Genomic DNA, 24,019 nt, shown 5'->3' on the forward strand with positions numbered 1-24,019 from the left:
TTTTCTGAGTAGAACCCGAATTTAGGGTTAAAACGGTCTAAAAAGCCCTCAAAATTCAAGAAAAGACTATAAAACCTTTCAGTTTTCTACCTACTTCCGTCGAATCCATATATCGGACCCCCAAGGGTCTGTCGATCTTCAGAACTAGAGGGATAAACCACGAAAATCAAGGTAAAAGGCTCTGCTTTTATTCGATTTGTATTCTTGAAAAAGAAAATCTAAAAATCACCTTTTGAAGGTTTGATATCTGTTTTTTTTATTCTCCATTTTTTTTAAAATACATGGATAATAGTTTTTTTTATAGCCAACATTATGCTGTTCATTTCACTGTTTATGTTACTGTTTCATCACTGTTTCTCTACTTTGCGTTGCAGGTGGTGGCAGATGCTGACGGTGGCGTGTGCGACAGAGCGGGTGCCGACGTGGCATGCGGCTAGGGTTTTCTACCCTTCTTTTTTTAGCTGAAAATGTTTAATGTTGTGGGCTTGGGTATTGGATTTTAGGGTTAGGTTTAATTTTGGGTTATTGAGTGAGTTTTGTATTTGGGCTTGCTATTGTAAATGGAAAACTTTTTTTTAATTGGTTTAAATTTTTGTAGTTTGGGCCCGAGCAAAAATGGCCCACTGCAGCTGCCCCTCTTTGCTCATTGTCGTGTAACGAGAATGGAGCAAAGACTTTAAAAAGGGCTAATTTTGCCTGGTCTTGCTGAATCTTGATTTCTTTGGTGCTTCTTTTCTTTAAGTAGCCTCATTCCATCCCACTGCATCTTTAGGGGTATAGGAGTTAGTGCTTAGATCTACTCCAGTGTAACTTCAGGGAGACTAGCCTCGCATCTACAACCTGCTCCACTACAACTTCAGGAAGATGAGATTTGTAACTTCAACCTGCTCCACTGCAACTTTAGGGAGATAAGGTTTGTGGTTTTAATCTACTCCACTGCAACTTCAGGAAGATAAGACTCGCAACCTTTAGCTTCAATCTACCCTACTACAACTTTAAGGAAATGAGATTTGCTATCTTCAGCCTGCTCCATTGCAACTTCAGGGAGATAAGACTTTAACTTTAACCTGCTCCATTGCTACTTCAGAGAGATAAGATCTGTAATTTATAGCTTCAATCTGTTCCACTGCAACTTCAGGGAAATAAGATTCGCTATCTTCAGTTTACTCCACTGTAACTTCAGGGAGATAAGACTTTAACTTCAACCTGGTCACTGCTACTTAAGGGAGATAAGGATTGCTATGATCTGCTCGACTGTAACTTCAGAGAAATAAGATCTGTAACTTATAGCTTTAATCTGTTCCACTGCAACTTTAGAGAAATAAGATTCGCTATCTTCAGCCTACTCCACTACAACTTTAGGGAGATAAGACTTTAACTTTAACCTGCTCACTACTACTTCAGGGAGATAAGGTTTGCTATGATTTGCTCTACTGCAACTTCAGAGAGATAAAATCTGTTTATTTATAGCTTCAATCTGTTCCACTGCTACTTCAGGGAGATAAAGTTTGCTATGATCTGCTCTACTGCAACTTCAAAGAGATAAGATTTGTTTATTTATAGCTTCAATCTATTCCACTACAACTTCAGGGAAATGAGATTTGCTATCTTCAGTCTGCTCCACTGTAACTTCAGAGAAATGAGATTTGCTATCTTCAGTCTGCTCCACTGCAACTTCAATGAGATAAGACTTTAACTTCAATCTGCACCATTGCTACTTCAGGAAGATAAGATTTGTGGATTCACTGATCTTGCTACACTGTCCTTTAGGGGACATGACCTGTAGAATCGATTTCACGGGCCTATGTTTATGCCAAATGATTAGGATGTCATGATCAGAATGAATCAAATGCTTCTAACTAGATGTGTATGAATGCTATTTGCATGAATGCAGAATGTCATGAAAATGATCCTTTCTTAATGTTTGGGTTGTCATTGTTCATTGTTCATCAAGGTTCTATCACTGCGCAATAACTTATCTTCATGTTCAGCTGATATCTTTAACAGAAAATCTAAAGAAATAGCCATAATTTAGATTCTTCTTTCTCAAATATTTCCAACCCTTAGGTTTAGTGAGTTTTAAATAATAGTCGTGTTTCAGGTTCTTGTATTATTTAGAAGCTTCCGGAGTAATATGTAGAACTCCTTTTGTGAAAGTATTATTAATCCATTAATCGTTATTTCAATGCAAAATGCTTGAAAAAAATCATAATGATGGACAAAACTGTAATTTATCAAGAACAAAATCTGTAAAGAATGGATTAATCAAAGAAAGCAAACATTGTTGAAATAAATAAAAGGAAAATAGGTTCCCCAGATATCGCAGCATGAGCTTCTCTGCACAAACTTCTTGAGGACCTTTTTTTTAGCTCAATATGTGTCTAGGGAATCTAGAGTACTTTGTTGATACCCCAAGACGTAACATCTCTCCTTCTTGTTAATTCAGAGAAAGCAAGACTACCGCATGCCCCATTTTTTATCAAAATTTGAATTACCCTTTTACGGGTTTTCAATTCAAAACCCCTTTGGTCTTAAGGCGTTTTTTGTGGGTTTTCGCCCTGGCCTCTCTTTTTTCTTTTTTTTTGTTTTTCTTTTTTGCTTTTCTTTCTTTCTTTCTTTCTTTTTTAGTGAAGTATTTCTTGACTGAATCTGAATTCACCGAATTGGGCAGGTCCTTGCCATCCATCTCGGTCCTTCTTTACCACATAAGGTCCTTTCCAGTTTGGCATCTATTTTTCTCTGAAGTCCTTTTGTATGAGAATGATTTTCTTTAATACCAAGTCCCCTCATGGAATAATTTAGGGCAAGCCTTTTTTTTAAGGGGGAGAGAAGCTCGCATCATTCATTTTTGGTACATTTGACCATTACGGATAGCTTTCAACCTCTTTTCTTCAATTAGGTTCACTTGATCATATCGAAATTGGATCCATTCTGTTTTATCCAACTTTAGCTTAACCAAAACTCAGAAAGAATGAATCTTGACTTCAATGAGTAAAATCGCTTCCATTACATAAACCAATGAGAATGGTGTTGCCCCGGCGAATGTCCTAGCAGGTATTCAATATGCATAGAGGGTAAATGGTAACTTTTCATGCCAATCTTTACAAATTTCAATCATTTTCCTCACAATCTCTTTTATATTATTTTTTGTTTTTTTTTGTTGCCTCCACTGCACCGTTTATCTTGGGGCGATATGGTCTTTGATCTTGAATAGACTGCAAACTTAAATTTAGTACATTGTCATATATGATCCTTTTTGGCATTCCATACCGACCTATGACTTCTTCTTCTTCTTCTTTTAGGAACCTGCTAACTGTCGACTTTGTGACATTGGCATATGAAGTAGCTTCTACCCATTTAATGAAGTAATCGACGACTACAAAGATGAATCATGCCCGTTAGAAGCTTTTGGCGAGATCGGCCCACTAACGTCCATGGCCCACATAGAGAAAGTCTATAAAAAAGTCATAACATGAAGAGATGAAGGAGGCACATGAATCTTATCTCCATAAATTTTGCACTTATGGCATTTCTTGGTATAACTGATGTAATCCCGTTCCATGGTGGACCAACAGTACCCAAATCTAATGATTTGCTTGGCCATTGTAAAACCATTAGCATGTGTTCCTCAGACATCTCTATGGACCTTTTCCAAAATTTTCTTAATTTCAACAGTGTCCACAGGCCTTAGTAGCTCAGACATATCTTGATACGATTATACGAAAACATTTTTGAATTCTTAGAATAACTTAATAACGTCTTGCTTTGTCTTTTTGGTGATACAGGCTCCGATCCTCACCTTTAGGCTCATAATGTCCACTGGCTCTGTAACAGCCAAATTTTTCAGTGGTGTCGGAAACAGTGATTCGAGATCACTAAATCCGACGAGTAAGTTTAGAAATTTTAATAAATAATAATTATAGGCCAAGCGCGAGCCTAAAAGAATTATTTTTAATTAATGGATTTTGCGATTTTAAAAGAATTAATCAGGTAAATTAGGTTGAAAACGAGGTATCGAGACCTCGGATTCATAAACCGAGCCATAAATATTTTTATAAATATTTATGGAGTGTTATTAAGTTAGTATTAAAGTTTCGTTAGAAAATTTTAACGTTTGGTTAGTCAATTAATTAAAAAGGACTAAATTGAAAATAGTGCGAAATTTATTCAATTATGATTAAATAGTTTAAGTGATTAAAAAGGAGGGATTTAAAAGGGAATTGGACCCAATTTGTATGGGCTGGACAGCTGGGTAAGAAAATCAGCAAAAAGACAAGGAGAAACAAGGGCAAAATGGGAAATTTCGCAAATTAAACATATAAAACAAGACAAAATTGAAAAATCTGGAGATATCATCATTTTTCTTCAGCAAAAACGCCATGGAAGGTTTGAAAGCTGCTGGTTTTTCATACTTTGACATATGTGAGTTCAATTCTTGCCCTTTTCTTTGAGATTTTTATGTTTTTGTGACTTTTACAATTAAGTCCAAGTGTTTAATTCATTAGTTTTTTATTTTATGGACAAAATTAAAAGTTATCATTGACAAGTGTTGGCTGTTTATGATGAATTAAAATGAATTTGAAGCTTTGATTTTATTGTTTGATGATTTTATCAAGTAATTTCAATAGAAATTGATTTTAGGACCTAATTATGAGAAAGTTGTGAATTAAGGTTTAGTGTTAAAATTCTAATTTTCAAAGGTTGTGTAATAGTTTAGAATGATGGAATAAAATGTTAATTGAGAAAAATTAGCTTATTAGATGAGCTAATTGAGCAAGGACTGAATTGTATGACCTGTGAAATTTAGAGGAAAATGGTAATAAACATCTTGAACTAAAACAGTTTTGGACAGCAGCAGTAGGATAATTTTGCAAAATCACCATAAATTGTAAAAATCAAATTAGAGGATGAATAATATATTAAATTAAAGCTTATTGAGTCTAGTTTCTCATAGAAGAAACGGTGTAAGCAATTGAATTGTAAATTATGTGCTATAATGAGTTTTGTGAGACAAGGTCAGAATGAATTCAGATTCCCCTGTTTTAAATTTAGAAAATCACCAAAAATTGGAGAAAATTAATTAGAGGCTCAAATTTATATGATTAGAATCTTTAATTAGTCTATTTTCAATAGAAATCAACGGGAACATTATCCGAGTTCTGTACTGTGATATAATTAATTTTTAGTGAAGAGAGATCAGAACTGTTGGATAGTGAAATAGGGGAAACTTAAATGAATAAACTGTACTAATTGGCTAAACCAAAAATTATAAAATTTTTATGGTAAGAAGACATATGAGTCTAGTTTCTGGGAAAATTTATGGATCTTAATTTGGAATTCTGTAGCTCAAGATAAAAATAATTTAGTAACTATAACACAGATGGACAGCGTGAATATTCACATAAGTAGATAGTGAAAATTATGGATAATGTTACCTATAAGTGTGTTGTTTATACTAAGGATGTGGATGGAGAGGAGGAGGAGGAAAATATACATTTATATATGAATGACTTGTGTATAAATTGATCACGTGCCCGATTATAATCGATAAATGTTGAATTAGAAAAGATATAATATTTTATTTGGAATATTTAATATGAAATTATGATTATCGTTATAATACAAAAATCGTACTAGTGAGTTTGTATAACTAAATTTTAGTGACCGTTTGTTAATTTTATGAATTTCATGATGTGTTATTTCATATGAATTGATGATAAAATCGTGAATAATGTAAGAGCGTGAAAATTGAATAAACGATCAAATTGAGTATTTTCAGTGACAAGATGAATTGATGGAAAAGACAATGGTTGATCCATGGCAAAGTGCGAAATGTAGGTATGGTATTATCCATACCGAGTTGTGAAATGTAGGTATGGTATCATCCATACCGAGTTGAGAAATATAGGTATGGTATTATCCATACTGAGTTGAGAAATGTAGGTATGTCATTTCCTATACCGAGTTGTGAAACGTAGGTATGGTATTTTCCATACCGAGTATAAAATGTAGGTATGGTATTTCAATGAGGAAAACCATACCGAGTGGTGAATCGTGGCACTGAGCAAATGACAGACTCAAATTCGTAAGACGTTCTCTAATTTGACAAAGATTGATAAGTGACATATGAAATTAGTATTTGTAGACTTATGGTTATTATTGATATTGAGCTGAATTAAGTGTACCCATAGATATTTAAATGATTCAAGGGGTAAGGTTCTGATATGAGATAATATGAGTTTGAAATGAATTATCACCGGTATATACCTGAATTATATGGAAATGATGGTACGTGAAAAAAATTGATATAATGAAATGAATAATAAATGTTTATAAAGAAACAACAAAAGAATTATATCTATCATGATATGTAAAAGCGTGATTATCTTTTATATGTTGTTACAAGTGAAAATTCTGTTAAATGATCTGTAAATTTTGGTAATACTCTGAATCCCTATTCCGACAACGGATACGGGTTAAGGGTGTTACAGGCTCTTTATAAAGTAAGATCTGTTTTTCATCTTGTTCTACCATCATTAACGAATCAGGAGATAAGTTACAATCTCTGTCATTTTCAAAGTCCTGAAATCCCTCTAGACACATATCTCGCTTAAAAGGAGATTCCGAGTCAGTAGCAGCGTCGCTCATATCGTTGATGTCTTGAGACCTGTTGTAGACACGAAGGAATATCTAAAGGATCTAAGAATATTTATCTGTATAGTATGATTATGAATGAAATGGAAACAATAAAAGAATATTTGCTCGAAGTGAGAAACAAAGATGCATTTTATTGAAATAAAGATGTTGAACATAAACCTTATTTCACAAAAGGATTCTCATTACTCCTAGGCTTAGAGCAATAAGCGTGTTTTGGACATTACTCCGAATTAGCTCTAAAAATATAGAGATCTCTTTCACAGTCCCATTGTTCAAAACACTCCTAGGTATGTAATGACAAATGCTCGATAAGTCTTCTTCCCAGATCCTTATTCGGACTTGGCGTTAATGTTTAGATCTCCTAACATTCCTGTCGTGTCTTTGACATCTTCAAAAAATTTCAACTCTTTTAATTAATTAGGGTCTCTTTTTTTTTCTTTGAAATGTAATGCATATGATGCAATGTAATACAGATGCAATGTAATGAATGCAAAAAGAGGCATTGACTCTGATTCAATTCTGTTAGAACAACTTTACTAGAAAACAAATTTCTTTACATAAAATAGATTATGTATACGGCTTTGCTCTAGTCCTTAAAGCCTTAACCTCCCTAAGGAGCCAAGCTAACTCCTAACCTCGATCCGAATCTGATTCACTTCAAACTTAGCATGTCAGGCTGAACTACTAGGATTTGCAAATGATTGGCCACCTCTTGTATTTGAGCCACTAATTCTTCCAATAGAGAGTAGTTCTTGGAGAATACTTGATAAGAAACCTTATCTACCCTCCAAAAGTGGCTATGGAACCATGCTAGCAGTAGTTGTGCTCACCCGATGAACCTACCTTCACCTCTTCTCCGGTGTGCATTCAAAGATCTGAAAGTTCCGGCCAAGATTGTCGAGACAAGTGTGACCCTTTTATCAAGCCTGTCAAATAAGCCTGAAACTGCTTTATCTACGTGCTTCAGTGTTTTAGGAAAGATTACTATCCCGTAGATACTTAAGGCAAAGATATCGACCTTTTCTTTGCGTCCGGATACGCCAAAATCAGGTCTCACAAACTTTCTCAAGGGATATATTCGCTTTCTCCTTTTTGCTTGATCCTGGCCACGACCCATTTCTCACTCATCTCTGTGATGCTCATTAGTTCTTTTAGGAAAATTGGGATATTGGCAGCTCTAGAGTAGGCTTTGTTAACTTCAATCCTCGGGCATCGAAATAAAATGGTACACTTTTCCACTGTAGATACCAAATCCACTTTTCCAAAAGTGAAGCAAATGTAGGCTGGATTCTAAAATTGAGTCAGTGCTCAAAACAAATACTTGTCCACTTTTATGTCGAATAGATAGGGCAACTTACCATAATTACAGCCAAATAATTACTTGATTTCATCATTCCATTGGACCCATATCTCTTTCAATTCTTGGTGATTGTACCGGGTCACGTCAATACGGGTGAAGTCCCACAATTCTGATACATACCTCTCCATCAGACTATCACATTTCTCTAGTTTCATTTTCTTGAATCGTATTCGAACAACAGCACTATCTTCCACTTTATCAAGAAATTCGTTTTCCATGGCAAGCTCTTTATTTAGTAATCAAACGTGAATCAACACATTTTTTTATGATGAAAATGCAATGCAATCATAGTCAAAGCAAAACAAAACAAGTCAGTACAATTTACAAAGCTAAAGAATGCAAGAAATAATAAATAAAACGCCTATTCAGGTGACCACTAGAGGCTCGGTATGGTTCTACCTAGGGTAGGCTCTTAGGGTTCATTATATACAGCTTGGTTCTAAAGTAAAGGTACCCGAACTGGCAGATTCATCGATCCTCACCCATTATAGGCTCATATGGACCGAGTTGAGTTCAGGGGAATACATTTCCCTATGGCTGCACGGAGATGAAAATCTCACGAAGACATAGGTACAGATGTATCCCGAAAGTGATCCACTATCCCATGCGGAGGTGAAAACCTCACGAATGAGTAGTTTCTCACTCCCACTTAAAAGGTATAACCGAGAGGTCATGCAATACAATATACAGAAATGTACCAAAAAACAACAAAAAGGATCATAGATTTAAATCAAATTATCAATTTTCAACAAAAAGATAAAAAGTAATCAACTTTTGGCTTGACTCTCTTTTTTCAAGTCCTCAGTGGAGTCGCCAAGCTGTCAAAACCATTTCTTTGAAAAAACAAGGTCGTCGACTTTTATTTTGAGAATGAAAATGGGGAGTCACTACCTATCCTTTTTTTTGTTTAGGTGTGATTGGATCACATTGTAATTTGATTTTTTTTAATAAAATATTTTGTTTTACTAAAACAATGAGTTTGGTCTACGAAATTCAAGAAAACAGGTTCGGGATTCGGTTATGTACGAGGAAGGATTAGCACCCTCGTAACGCCCAGAATTGGTACCTAATTAATTAATTAATGTCTTAATGTCGAAACTTGACAATCCCTAAAGAATATAAAAATATGATCCTCCTTTTTTATTAATGTTAATTCTACAAAAAATGTTTGGATAAATCGAAGCAGATGCTAAAGACCTTCTTGTCCCAAAGTAATAAAATGTCAAATCCAGTACGTTAGGACACGACATTTTACCCTCGAGAATAAGCTTGTCTTTTGATTTTCAAAACTCATGCATTTTAATTCTAAAAGGATATTCTACTATTTAGGTTAAACGAGGAAAAGTCGAAACCCAATACGTTAGGGAACGACTTCTCGAATTTTCAAATACGAAACATTGCCTATTTTTAAAATTTATTTCTCGCATATTTGGGCAAGAATTAACGTAATATTAAAATGATATATGAATCAAATGTTACGTTAATGAATGACAACAATATAAATGTACTAATAAACAATTCGTAATACATATCGTTTTAATACCAATATTAGCAAATAAAAATAAAATAAATAATAAAAATAAATAATGACAATGATAACAATAATAATACTAATGATAAAATATGCACATGAAATGACAACATCAATTTTTAAATATAATAAAGACATAAATAAATATAAAGAAAATAGTTTATAAAAATATTGAAAGTAAAGAATCAAAGTAAAATATAAATGAAATTAAAGGTACAATTTATAATAAAACATATATAAATAAATAATAATAATAATAATATCTGTTCAGGTAAAAACATAAATAATCTAATTTTTAAAGTATAAAAAAAGGGTAGTAAACAAATAAATGAATAGATAATAATAAAATAGTAATAATAATGAAGGCATGGATAATAATAATAATAATAATAATAATAATAATAAAACAAATGAAAGAATAATAGCTAAGTGAATACAAGGATTAAAATAAAAATAAATAAATGAACAATATATAAATAGATAAGTAAATGAATAAACGAATGAATAAAATAAAAGGATTGATAAATAAATAAACAATTATATGAATAAATAAAAGAATTAAAATAAAAGGGGTTAATTGTAACTTAAACAAAATTATAAGGATAAATTAAATAAAATAAATAACAAAAGGGCTAAAATGTAATGCGCGAAAACAGGCGAGGACCAACTGAGCAATTAACCCAATCTTCTGGACACGCGTCCCTTCTCCAGGAAATCAACGAGCTAGGGACTAAATTGAAATACGCGCTAAATTTAGTGGCCAAATCTATAAAAATTAAAAGAAAGAGATTTGAGCCTCATTGTAAACCATCTGAAAAGCGGAATGACTGAAAGGGTAAATAACCCATTCATTCAAAAACACGTGGATCCTATACGAGTGGGTCAGGTCGGTCCGGTTCGGGTTGAGTCAAAACGACATCGTTTTCGAGATATTGAATCCAACCCTAAAACGACGTCGTTTTGGGTGTCTATATAAGCCAATTTTTTTTACCAAAAAAATCATTTTATACCCAACCCCTAAAAAAAACTTCAAAAACTCTCTCATATTCTTTCTCAATCCCCAAGGCCGGCCTAGGGTTTTGACGCTGGACTGTCGTAACGGTCGCTGGCCACCAGCGACGGCGCCGCCGTCTATGGTGGCCAGAAAATCGCCTGAGACCCATCTTTTCTCTTTTTTCTTAGTAGAACCCGAATTTAAGGTTAAAACGGTCTAAAAAACCCTTAAAATTCAATGAAAGACTACAAAACCTTTCAGTTTTCTACCCATTTCCGTCGAGACCATATATCGGATCCCCAAAGGTCCGTCGATCTTTCGGACTAGAGGGATAAACCACGAAAATCAAGGTAAAAGCCTCTGCTTTTATTCAATTTGTATTCTTGAAAAAGAAAATCTAAAAATCACCTTTTGAAGGTTTGATATCTATTTTTTTTTATTCTCCTTTTTTTTTAAATATATGGATAATGGCTTTTCTTATAACCAACATTACACTGTTTATTTCACTGTTTATGTTACTATTTCATCACTGTTTCTCTGCTTTGCTTGTTGGAGGTGGTAACAGAGGCTAGCAGTGGCGTGTGCGGCAAAGGGGGGTGCCGACGTGGCATGCGGCTAGGGTTTTCTATCGTTCTTCTTTTTTTTGCTGAAAATGTTTAATGTTGTGAGCTTGGATATTGGGTTTTAGGGTTAGGTTTAATTTTGGGTTATTGAGTGAGTTTTTTATTTGGGTTGTGATTGGGTATTTGGGCCTCCAGTTGTAAATGGACAACTTTTTTTTATTGGTTTAAATTTTTGTAGTTTGGGCCCAGGCAAAAATGACCCACTACAATAGATATATTATTTTTTAATTTATTTCTTTTTGTATGAGTGTAACATTAAGATTTTCAATTTTGTTTTTATACAATCTCTAGAATTATCCAAAGTCCCTACTTAACCATTTAATAAAAGGATAATGTACTTCAGCGTACTTAAACTTATATCCTCCTACATTAACAATAATATTAGTGCCAATTAAGCTAGACCCAATCGATATATACATTATATATTAGAATATGCTCAATTCCACGTTTTGCAGAATCAGATTAATTGGAACTATCGTTAGGCCAACTAACCGTGTAATTGACTGTTGTAGACATGTTTGATTTTAATCTACCATTGCTTACATTTTAACTCGTTAATACTTCTAGCCAAAGAGATATAACTGACATCTTTTCTCCGTTTAGTATATGAACCACTGAGCACACAATTTTCTTGCAACCCTTTTCTGACACCATAACAGGCCCACAACTTAGCTTGATGATTGTATAGATTCCTAAATTCCTATTGAACCAACAATCCAACCACCATTTGAGTCTCAAAGAACACCTTTTAAAGACTTAATTTCCCTTTGATTGCTCCATCGGTGTTGAACTTTGTTGGAATTTTGACTGGTTCTTTTGTTCCACTTCATGTTGATACAACAATAGTCTTGATGTTATCAAAGTTTTTGAGTTGACATGTTTAACTTTTTAATGACATGTTTTATGATTTAAACTTGTTGAGCAACAAATGAGGAAGTAATTTCGTGCTAATACATGTTATAAATCATCTTTCAATCGACTAACTTAGAGGAGAAGGGAGAAGTTTAAAATGTTGAAAATTCTTATCGTTATCCCTCGAGAGAATTTTGAAACTATTGGAAGACTTATTTATGAAGGCTTTTATGCAATAAATACTCAAGAAAATTAAGAGAATAATTTCAATAAAAACTAACAGTTTAAAGCTTACTAAAACACTGTTAAATGATCACTTGCAATTTTGGGGTGTCTTTTTATGTATTTCTTGTAGAGTTGTATTGATTGCATTGTGAGATAATTTGGGGAAAGTGATTGTACTATAAAGGTAGTTTAAGCCAATAGTTGATTCAAACTAATTATGGAATAATTTTGAGTGAGGTTCCGTAAAGTAAGATTGGTGAATCTAAACTGCGTTATCAAATATCGTGTGTTCATTTATCTCCTTACGTTGCTACTGTTTTTACCTTATTACAAAGTTTCTTGTCACATTCTCTAGTTTAACAGAAGTTAGAACAAAATTGCCTTATAAAACTTTTATTTTGTCCTAATTCTTTGTTCTAACAAAAGTTAAAATGAAATTGTTTTAAACAATCTACAAATCGAAACTTTTTCAGTTTTTACCCAATCAGGATTAAATAGTGTCATACTTGAACACTGCTATTTCCCACCTTGATACAAGCTGGTATTGGTAGAAATGTATTGGAATAGTTAAAATACATTGAAATCTTAACCATATCGAAACTTAGATTACTTGGTATTGATTGAGGAATATGGTACCGACTACCATGATATTTATTAAATATATAATTTATGTTTTTATAAGGCAAATTTGAATTATGTTACCAAATATAAAAGTAAAATGAATTATTACATTCAAATTAAATTATTTATAACTTAAAAAATTTAAAATTTTTTTGAATCCGTCCGAGTCTGTTCAACTCGAACTGATTTGAATCCGAAACTATTAAATCTTGAGACCGAGAAAACTCAAATTCGAAAATATGAAAGTCCAAGAAATCTTAACCCAAGGTGATCCAAGCCCCAAAAAATCTAAATCCAATAAAAACCCAATCCGAGCCCGTACTTTTACCACCTCTAGTTAAATGGATACCCGCTTACTTGCGTAAGAACAGATGGGGTTCTAATCGCATAGAGAAACAGTTGGATAAAGTCCTTATAAATGATGCCTGGTTACAATTCTTCCCTCGGTTATTGAGAATGGTTCGAATGATCCTATTGCACATTGCAGGAACTAGACCACCAATGTTGTACAAAAGATACGATCGGGGCATTTGGAGATGGTCCAAAGATATGGTCTATTTTGTTCTGATGCCTGCAAGTATATATTTTTTTTCTTTTTTTTAGTAACAATGCCTGCAACTATTTGAAACAAGGAAGATAGGGGCAAGTAGAGAAGCAATGTACTCTAATTAGGAAGCATAAAGGGCCACAACGAGTAAGACATTTTCTCTATCTAGTGTTGCATGATAAGCTTTTAGTGAATGTTCAAAGGTGTACACAAGGCATCGGGAATTATCCTTTATATCTCATTTGCGATGGTGGCACAGAAACAAGCCTGTACGCTTTAAGAGGTTGCCGATCGGCCACCTCAATTTGGAGCAATATAGTGCATCAACATGATCATAAAAGATACTTCAATCTTCCACTCAAGGGTTGGTTATCAAATTGGAGCACAGAACTCAATTCGATGGGGCGATTTGGAGCTCACTGTTTGCTTTGATTTGTTAGAGGATATGGGAAGCAAAGAAATCTTATGTTCTTTAATAACGAAAACTTTAGGACTGAGGATATAATTAATCAATGTATTGCATGGTCAAGGTGTAATTTGGTTGCCTTTATGAATGGAGTTCATACACACAGTAGGGTACTGAAGCAGATTGTTAGATTCCTCTAGAAGATTGGGTTAAATTAACCACGGAAGAAGCTGCAGTGGAGGAATTATTGGAAATAGCTATGGTTCATGGCTGGTAGGCTCTGCCTATAATCAAATGCAGGGACGTATACAATCACATAGGCAGAACTCTGAGCTATTTTTTTTGGCTTGCGGATAGCACGGTTACTGCAAAGTTTTAGTGGAACGTGATAATAATTCAGTTGCTGGGTTGTTAAATGTAGATGATGCTCAAGGAAGCAACTTCCAACTTCGAACTAGGCAATGAGAGATAAGGTGAGGTCGAACTCTGATCAACATAGAAACCGGGTTGATTGATGCTAATAATATTTAAGAATCAAATCTTGACATAATTTACGACCCTTTTGTCTCTCGGATATTATCCCAACACAGGCGAACCACATGGTGTAGAACTCAACAAGTTGAGTACGCTATCCCAGCAATTGACCATTCTCCTTTACAATGTTTTCATCTGTTGATTTGTCGACACCCATCCATGAATTCAAAATAAAAGCATCCGACAAACCTTCCATTATATTTTCAATAGGTAGACTGTGTAGTATGACTGAGTCCTCCTCAAACCATGCATCATCAGCATCGCTGGAACCCTTCATTCCCTGGCCCCGCCATTCCTCAGCTTCTCCCCATCCAGCTGAAGGGAAACGAAGAGTTGAGGTTGTTAGGGACCTGGGATCCTGGGTGGAGAAAACGAACATCCCGGCAACTACACCTTGCCAGGCTTTGAGTATGTCAAGGCACCTGGGACTGCTTCTGGTGAGTTGACTCCTCCTAGTGGGGCGGGTGGTAAGATTTGGGACAACCTGTTTTGACTCACGGACCAACCTGGCTTCAGCCTGTAGACGTGCACTCTCCCACTGGGCCATGTGGCTTAAATTTGAACCATTTTTGGGTGATGGGGTGGTTGAGGGCTTGTGAGTCATGGGATCAATACCCATTTTGATTAGCCTTTTCTTTAGATGTGTGTTCCAGTGATTCTTGATCTCATTGTCTGTTCTCTTAGGCAAGCGTGCCGCTATTGCCGACCACCTAAAATAAAATATGATCCATGCATCAACTAAATTTCACCATTGCTAATATAAGCAGTAGAACAAATTAATGAAGTGTGAGTGTGTAGCTACCTGTTTCCAAGAAAGGCATGGAGTTGAATGATGGTCTGTTCTTCCTCTAAACTAAACTTTCCTCTTTTGATATCAGGTCTTAAGTAGTTAATCCATCTCAGTCGGCAGCTCTTTCCACATCGTTCAAGTCCTATACTTACATTTATAAAAAACCAAAAAAACCAATGCAAAATTTTCAAATTTGTTAACTAAATATATAAAAATATTCGAAAGGAAGATATTTGATTATGATATATGAATAATATGGGAAATAATAAGCGCAGACCAGCTTTGTGAGGCAAGGAACCCCTGCTGCCATAGCCATGTTTTTGAATGTAAGCCGTCAGTAATTTGTCTTCTTCAGCTGTCCATGGCCCTCTCTTCAATCTCACCTCTTTCTTTCTGTTCGGAGACGGTGGCCGCATTTTGCTCAGGATGAATTCAGGGTAAAATCAACTGATTTTTTTGTTTTAAACTTACTTATTTTCAGAAAAGGGGTTGATTGAGAAAAACAAAACGCCAATGTGATTTAGAGTATAGTGATGACTAAAATTGAACGCTGTGATTGTAAATATATGGATACCAATATCAACTAAAGAGTGAAAACTTATCAAAGTAAAAATAAATTACTCCAACTACTTGATGTATGATAAGACCACGTGAAACATGCTTCTCATTACTATCATTCCAATGCTTTAAAAAAAAAAAGCTTTATTATAAATGTATTTATAGTTTTAATAATTTTATATTTTTTAATTAAATAGCACAAACTACTTTTTTATTTTTTATAATCTTAAAATGAATGAATAGTTAAGTTTGGAGATAATTTGAGTTGGAGTTTAATCCTTCGGGTTGATTTTATATTTTATATTTTATATTTAATTTTATAAAAGTATAAATTATATAGTTTAGTGTACACATATACTATTATTTAAGTGTGTGATTAAATTGGTATCATGAGTTAATTCGATAACAACTCAACCAATAAAATTATTAAAATAACTTTATATATTTTAAATAATTTATACTTTTATAATGGTACTTTTGTCTTTCCCTTATTCAAAAAAACTAATAAAAAAGTTCTAAATGTTAAGATTTAAACATATGCTACCAATATATATATACCACTTCAACCAAAACTTTATTTAAATATGTCTGTTTCAATTTTATTACACAAATTGTTTTGCTCACATTGTCTGTATATCTATACTATTATTTAAGTGTGTGATTTAGTCGATGTCACGAGTACTTAACCAATGAAATTGCTAAAATAACCTTACATATTTTAAATAAATTATATTATTATGAGGGTACTTTTACCTTTTTATACTTTGGTCTTTTTGTATCATTATCAGCTTCAAACCATATGTTTTACTATTTATTGGATGTTATTTTTAAAATCAGGCATATGTTCTAACTATTTTGTTTCCACGTAAGAGCAAAGGCAAAAATTATTTTTAGGGGAGACTAGAATTATGTTGTATATTTTTACGATAGTAAAAATATAATTTTACCATTTTAATAGTCTATCTCTTTATAATTTTTAAAATATTAAATTAATTTTTTATTATTTTTGAGAGATCAAAATGTAATTTTGATATTACTATTTTAAAGTTTTATAAATTATAAAAGACTTAAAAGAAATTTTTTTAGGAGTACTGAGTCGACTAGTAACCCTTCTAATTACGCCCCATGTTTCTATTTGGATGTGATAGAATTATTATGTTATTATTATAAAATGGGTAAATGAGTTTAGTGACCTAAGTCAGTAAATTGACTAAAAATATTGATATTGTATAAATTATGTAGATTGTCAAGTTGTGAAGTCTACAATTTCCAGAAAGCCAAATCAAGTAATTCAAAGGTTGCATAGGTCATTTCATTTCCATTAATTTCCCTTCTCATTATGGTTTTATGCTGATTTTCATTCATTTTACTTATAATTTTCAGAATCAACATTGAAGTTAGGTCATAAATCCAATTCAGTAGCTTTCATTATTGCTTTTTGCAGATCCAAAATCTTAAAGTTTTGAATAGTGATCTAGGTTCATCATTGGGTTTTGTAATCTTTGATTAAAATTACAGTTGTTCGGATGCAGATTATTTATTAAGAAAAAAACTCTTTCAGCTTTACTTAAATTAATTAAAGGTTTAGCTTATTATAATGTTTAGAATTTATTAAAAAGTGTGAGATTTATTTGAATAAAGAAATAAAAATTTAACAATTTTGTTATTAATCTAATCAATAATTTTCTGTAATAAATGATATGCAGATTAATTTTCTTGCTTATTTGTTTTATCAACAATTTTGTGGCAATGTCTTAAGAACGAAAGATAAAAAATTTGGCAAAAAGAGCAGGTGAAAATGGTGGCACGAAGTTGTAATTATCTCCCGTGCAAGATTTAATTTTTTTTTTTGCCTAAGTCTATTTTTTGAGTTTATATTTTTATCCAAATCCTTTTATTTTTTGAGCGGGCTTTCCCGGCTTAACCCATGGACAAATCTATTTTTTGCCCGCTTTGGATTCAAGAATGATAAACAGAAATATGTATCTTTCACCCCCAATGTTATCGACAAATAACGTGTCCCATTCAATACGAAATTTATGCATTCCACTAGGTTCATTGTCATATGTCCTTATCGTAGACCTCCATCTATGATTGAGTGACTAGTGGCGAACCCAAAAATACGACTTAGGGAGGCAAGGGCAAAGTTAAAAAAAAATTTTGGGGGCGGAACTAAATTATATATTTTTATGATAGTAAAAATGTAATTTCATCATTTTAATAGCCTATATTTTTATAATTTTTAGAGGATTAAATCAAATTTTTTTATCATTTTGGGGGCGGAAGGGCAAAGTGCTATTTGACCATTACTAATTTAAAATTTTATAAATTATAAAATGCCTAAATGGAAAATTTTCCATTTTAGGGGGATTGGGGCCCCTACCAACCCCCTAGATCCAACCTTAATTGTATCCACTGTTCCATAGGTGTGTTGGGAAGTGTGTTCATATTGTAGTAAACATGTAACTGTTTTATATTTACTTGAACGATGAATAATTAAATACAGTTAATTTCACATTTCATTGTTACATCTTTTGTGTTTCTCTCTTTCATATTTTGCATATATAGCAAAATTGTTACAAGCAAATATTAGCTCATTGATTGTATAAGTTAAAAATGATGATAAATGGACGTTTACATTGCGAGAAAGACAACTTACTTCAATAGATAATCTAAACGAGTCCGTAATCTCACAAAAAAAAATCAAAGTGAACATTTGATTCAAATACTTAGAAGGATTATTCTGTCATCTACATGTACAATTCCAATTAAGGAGATAACTAGTCTCGGCTATAGGAGCAGTTGACTCCACGGGTAGAGATATAGATACACTTATTGGAAGAATAATACATTGGACTGGACCCAAGTTGAATTAATTCTAAATCAGTTTATGAATTAATTCACTTGTGATGTTCATGGTGTGATTTACCTAAATCCTGAGTTAGTCACTCACCATGCGTGTGTAACTCATGAGCTTTGATATAAGTCTAGCCCATAGTCGGTATGTTGGGTGCATGAATTGTGTATGACATAGCTTTACTAGTAACAATGAAACTCATAGCTCGATTAAAAAGTTAACGGTATTCTCTCATTGCATTCTAAGGATTAATAAATATGAAACGTAGCCACAGGTTGTTTGTTCTCGAACAAGCAATTTATTACAGTTATTTGTTGATAGTGGTCATATTAATCATTAAGAAGACACAATGGTGACAATGAGATAAAGTAGGATTGTATTGAGTGAACGGATTTAATTCAAAAGAATCAAGGATATCGTATAAGGGTAACACTGTAACACCCCGATTTTTTGTGTTAAAAGTTTGAGATTCAAAGTAGGATCAGTAAGTAGGTCGCGCACTTGGGATAATTTTCGTGTCTTGATATCAAAATGGGTTTACTAGTTTGGTGGTTGGTTGTGTGTTAGTGTATCTCTGGGTCACAGGTTTGAATCCTTGTGAATACGTTTTCGTGAAATATTTTTATTTTCTTAAATATTAGGTTTGTTTTAAGTTTAAAAATGATTATATATTTTCTTTTAGTTTTTATTTTATTATTTTTAGTTTTAGTTTTATTTTTATTTTTTTCCCTTTTTATGTTCTCTTCTCTCTCACCATCGTTTTTATTTTATCTCTTTTTCTTTTTGCTTTCTTGTGACCTTTGAAAAGAAAAAAAAAGAGAGGAACGGTACTATTTATGATTTTCGAAAAGATTTGATTTCCTTGTCATCAAGTTGGTGTCTAGTCATTTTAATCACGAATCAGGTATGGGTTCTGAAACCGTACATTTTCTTTAGCGGATTGTTGATCCAATTCAGTGAAATTTGGTAATTTAGGCGTGTGTTCGAAAATTGGTTAATTACGATATTGTACTGTCATAGAAACTTGTTTGATTTGGTATGATTTTAAGTTATCGACAACTGGCAGGCGCTTCGGGAGCAAAAGCACATAATCTCGAGTTGTTTCGTGGTGGTTTTATGACCACACAGGCATGTGTCCCCATACGGGCGTCCACACTGTTGTATGCAATTGGGAACTAGGGTTTCCAGGTAAATTTTGGTGCCAAACGGTCGTGTGGCTAATTTGGGAATTTTAGTCGACGTTCACATAGTCGTGTCCTGTAAGTACACGGGTGTGTGCACTTGAAGAATAGGGTTTGGATGGTTTGGTACCACACGGCCTAGCCACATGACCATGTGGCTAATTTTTGGATTTAATGATTTGTTTTTATCTCATACGGGCGTGTGTTTTGGACACGCGGTCGTGTCTGGTGGGCGCACGGGCGTGTAAGACGGTCACAGGGCCGTGTTTGCCCTATACCTTGATTTTATCCATTTTGGACAGAAAGTTACATGGTCAGATCACACGGCCATGTTCTTAGGTCACATGGGCATGTGCCTTAATCACACGACCGTGTGTTTCCTTTCGCTCAGACATGTGCCTCTTTCACATAGGCATGAAGGCTTCCACACGGTCGTGTGGCTCTGGTTTGCAGATTTTAGTTCTGTGACATATATTAACTTGTTGGTGCTTCTAAGTGTTCCAACTCTCAGTTATGTCTTAGTAAAGTTGATAGAGACTTTGATGAGCTTGGATTCGTACGTCTGTGTGCAATTAGAGTGTGAATTTATCAGTTTGATTATGTGGTATGTGATGTTACTAGTAAATAGTACAAACATACTTGATCCCGAATCTGGTCGAATGAATATGTGCACCTCTGATTCTGTTTGACTGATGTGTGCCTGTCTGTGAGTTATTTACATTATTTATTTAAGTCTGTTAGTGATTTGTTAGCATACATACATTTGCATAAAACTCTGGGTTTGGTTGCGAACAGAAGGAAATTTGTTCTATTTTGGTAGTTTTAACTGCAACACGTCTGTATAGCGGTTTACCGCACAGTACGATACTTCTGGCAGCTTAGTTGCATATTGTTATTTACGTAGATTCATTCTACATACGTGGTGTGTAGGGTTGGATGGGTTTTTCGAGGTCCTATGTGGTGTGCATGGTTAGTTGAGCTTCTTATAGCTCATTTGTGGTGTGAATGAGGGACGGAGAGGTGTTTGGCTGGATAGGTGAGATTGTTCTTCTATTTGTGCATACATATCACATTTGATCTGTCAGTAGCATTGCGTGATTAATTGCTTAAAGGTTGTGTGCTCGATGTGTTCTATACCTATGTGTAATGAATGATAACTTTGTAATACGTCCAGCCATTTAACTGGTTTTTGAAATGGGTTGTTTCGTACACCGATTGAGTTCTTGTATAGTTAAGTAACTACTTTGAAACGTTGCTCTCGATTTTGTTTCCGCTATTGAAATGTTATTTGGAATTTTGTTTTGTAACTCTGTCATTAGTTACGTTTCGAATTCATACTGAGCTCGTGTAGCTCACCCCCTTAGTTTTCCTTTTTCAGGTACTTCTATTTTCTGTAGCTGGACCTGGTATGCAGAGGTCTCGGACAGTCACGGTTAAAAACAAGTTAACAGTTCTTCTTTTCACCCATTTGATATATAGTTTCGAACTGTAAGGTTTTATAAAAACTATGGTACTAGTTCTGTTTTGGATTTTTCTCGTAAATCTTACTTTGTTCATAAATTAAACTTACTATAATTTTTCTGATTGAAATCTAAATGATTAAATGTCTTTGGTTCAAAAAACAGAAAAATGTGTTTGTAATAGAATTTGAGATAATTTGTTTTGTAAAATTTTCCTATGATCACTTTAGTGTTCAATGTAACCTCTGGGATTCAGTCTAAACTTCTAGGTCGGGTTTTGGGGTGTTATAAACACATACATAGCAAAGTCATTGGTCAAAACAGTTGGATGAATTACTTTCGTAAAGAGTATACAATAAAGAGTTTTCAATCATGAAATTTTTTTCGACTGAATCTGTGATTAAGTAAATTGCAAATTATTGGAACGGTGCTTCTGATTATAATTGCAATTACTCAAGCCTAATTGTATATGTCTAATTGGTCCCTCTGCTAGCTCAACAAAAGTTCGACCGGACTATATTTGAATCAAAAGAAAATTCTGCTGCTTTAGAAATAATGTAATTGAGTCAATTTATTCGATGTGGAATTAAATTAGGCAGTCATGAGAATTATTCAACTAGAAAATTTGATTAAAGAATTTTTAAAAAAATTAATTTAAAAAATCTTAGTGATTTTTTAAATTAATTTTGATTAAGGAAAATTAAATTAATCAAATTAATTAAAATTAATATGATATTTTTAAAGATTAATTTTCAAGTTGCACAATTAGCTCAATGGGTACTTGAACTTGAAAATTGAACCTAAGATAAAAAATCAGGCCTGAGAACCCAAAATCAAGATTGAGACCCAAAACTAGTCGAAATGGGTTTGGTAGGTGCAACCAGGTCGACGGTCCAACCGGTAGTTGGATCGGACCGGTTAGGTCGTCACTGTCCCCGACCAAATCGACAGTAGTCGAACCAACTCGAGGTGCCGTGAAGGTGTCGAACCTACGGTGGCACCACTGGACACGACAGTGCCAATGGCAACGACAATGACATTCCAATTCTGGCAGTGGTTCTTCGAAGGTTGGTGTTGAAAAAATGGTTTTGGAAAACGTAGCGAAAAATAAATTTAGGGAAAAACTAGAGATTTAAATTTTTTCCAAAACAAGATCTTGGTTATCATATCTAAAGTAATAAACACTTAATCAAAACTGTGTGTAAATTTTCTCTCTACAACTTTCTCTTGAATTCAAGTGTGTGTAAATAATAACCCAATGCTCTCTTTATATAGGGAGAATTTAAAGAGTTCAACTATAATAAAACTTAATCACTTTAATATTAAATTAATATAATATTTATATATTAGATTAAATTTAATAATAAATCTTTTTAAAATAATAGATTTAATTTAATTTAATTTAATCACTTTAGTATTAAATTATAGAATGCTATTAAGATAAATATTAAATTAAATTTGATATTAAAATATTAAAATAATATTATTTTTGGAATAATTAATCTAAAATTAAATTCTCTGGTAGAGTCCTAGTAGGAGCGTAACACTTCCACTGCTCAACCACCGACGACCAACCATTGCCAGCCACCTGGACGCTGTCGTCGAAGCCATCGGCACCGTTGCGTCCAGTGATGTAAGTGCGACACCCTTACGGCACCTCGACCTGGTTCAACTGCTGCCCGTTCGGTCTTGGTCAATGACGACCTAGCCGGTCAAGTGTAGCCACCAGTTGGACCATAGGCTCGGTTTCACACACTGGGCCCATTTTGACTAGTTTTGGGTCTCGATTTTGGTTTTGGGTTCTCGGGCCTAATTTTCGATCTTAGGTCCAATTTTCAAGTTCAGTTACTCATTAGGTCAATTGTCTGACATGAAAATTAAGTTTCAAAAATATCATATTAATTTTAATTGTAACACCCCTAACCCGTATCTATTGCCAAAATAGGGTTACAAAGTATTATAGGACAATGAAATAGTAAATCATTCAAATCATACATTAATACAAACATAATCAAATTGCTTAGAACTTAAGAAACTCAAATACTAACCAAAATACAAAATCAAAATGACATTAATCGGGTCAAAAACACATCAAAACCAACCTAATATGTGCCTAACCAATGTAACCTCATTGGTACCACAATTATATACTACTTAATCTCAAAATACATATTAATTCAATTTATCAACTCATTCAAGTAATACCAAATCAAAATATTTAACAAAATTACCACAACCACAACAAATCAAATATATATAACCATACATACTAGCATAACAACTATACATCATTCTCATACCATTTTCAAATTGGTTATTTGCATAAAATATCATTCATCACATTTACACAAGACAAACATTAACCAAAATAGCACAAGAGCCTATACATGCCATATAATCCGAATTAAACGTTTCAAAAACTACTGAGATAAGCTGGATAGTGTGACTTGAGTGTCGATCCGATCGTCCAACCTTTCGAAAATCTACAACAACATTAAACTACACAAGTAAGCTTCATGAAGCTTAGTAAGTTCGACAAGTTAAATGAAAATCTTACCAAACTATCTATAATAAATCAAACAATAAAAAAAATCATCCAAGTAAACTCCCTGTCATTCACAACTTCAATCAATAAATACATTTCTATTCAAATCAATAGAAAAATAAATAACATATCTTCCAATTTCGTTAAATAAATCACCTTACCGAGATTTTTCCATTCGAAGAACGACTTATGGGTAAGAGTACATCGTCAACAGAAGCTCAGAATAGTTGGTCCTCCCAAATACACCAATAGAAGCTCAAAAGCTTAGTAGAAGCTCA

The 24,019-nt window shown here is 33.6% G+C and overlaps 1 protein-coding gene across 1 annotated transcript; it reads right to left on the reverse strand.

The window, feature by feature from the left end:
• Positions 1-13,262: 13,262 nt before the first annotated feature.
• Positions 13,263-15,694, reverse strand: LOC107919023 (transcription factor MYB106). The gene is made up of 3 exons (XM_016848563.2): positions 15,418-15,694; positions 15,153-15,282; positions 13,263-15,060 (listed from the first exon to the last, which is right to left on the reverse strand). Exons 1-3 carry the CDS (start codon positions 15,554-15,556, stop codon positions 14,445-14,447), a joined length of 885 nt encoding a protein of 294 aa, XP_016704052.1. The 5' UTR covers positions 15,557-15,694; the 3' UTR covers positions 13,263-14,444.
• Between the last annotated feature and the right edge of the window lie 8,325 nt (positions 15,695-24,019).

The sequence above is a fragment of the Gossypium hirsutum genome, chromosome A12 (assembly GCF_007990345.1).
Source record: "Gossypium hirsutum isolate 1008001.06 chromosome A12, Gossypium_hirsutum_v2.1, whole genome shotgun sequence".
NCBI lineage: Eukaryota > Viridiplantae > Streptophyta > Magnoliopsida > Malvales > Malvaceae > Gossypium > Gossypium hirsutum.

Coding starts and splice junctions, on each gene's coding strand:
- LOC107919023 (XM_016848563.2), bottom strand. CDS start 15,556: ATGCGGCCACCGTCTCCGAACAGAAAGAAAGAGGTGAGATTGAAGAGA. Junction 15,283..15,417: donor TTCCTTGCCTCACAAAGCTG/GTCTGCGCTTAT, acceptor ATGTAAGTATAG/GACTTGAACGATGTGGAAAG. Junction 15,061..15,152: donor CATGCCTTTCTTGGAAACAG/GTAGCTACACAC, acceptor ATTTTATTTTAG/GTGGTCGGCAATAGCGGCAC.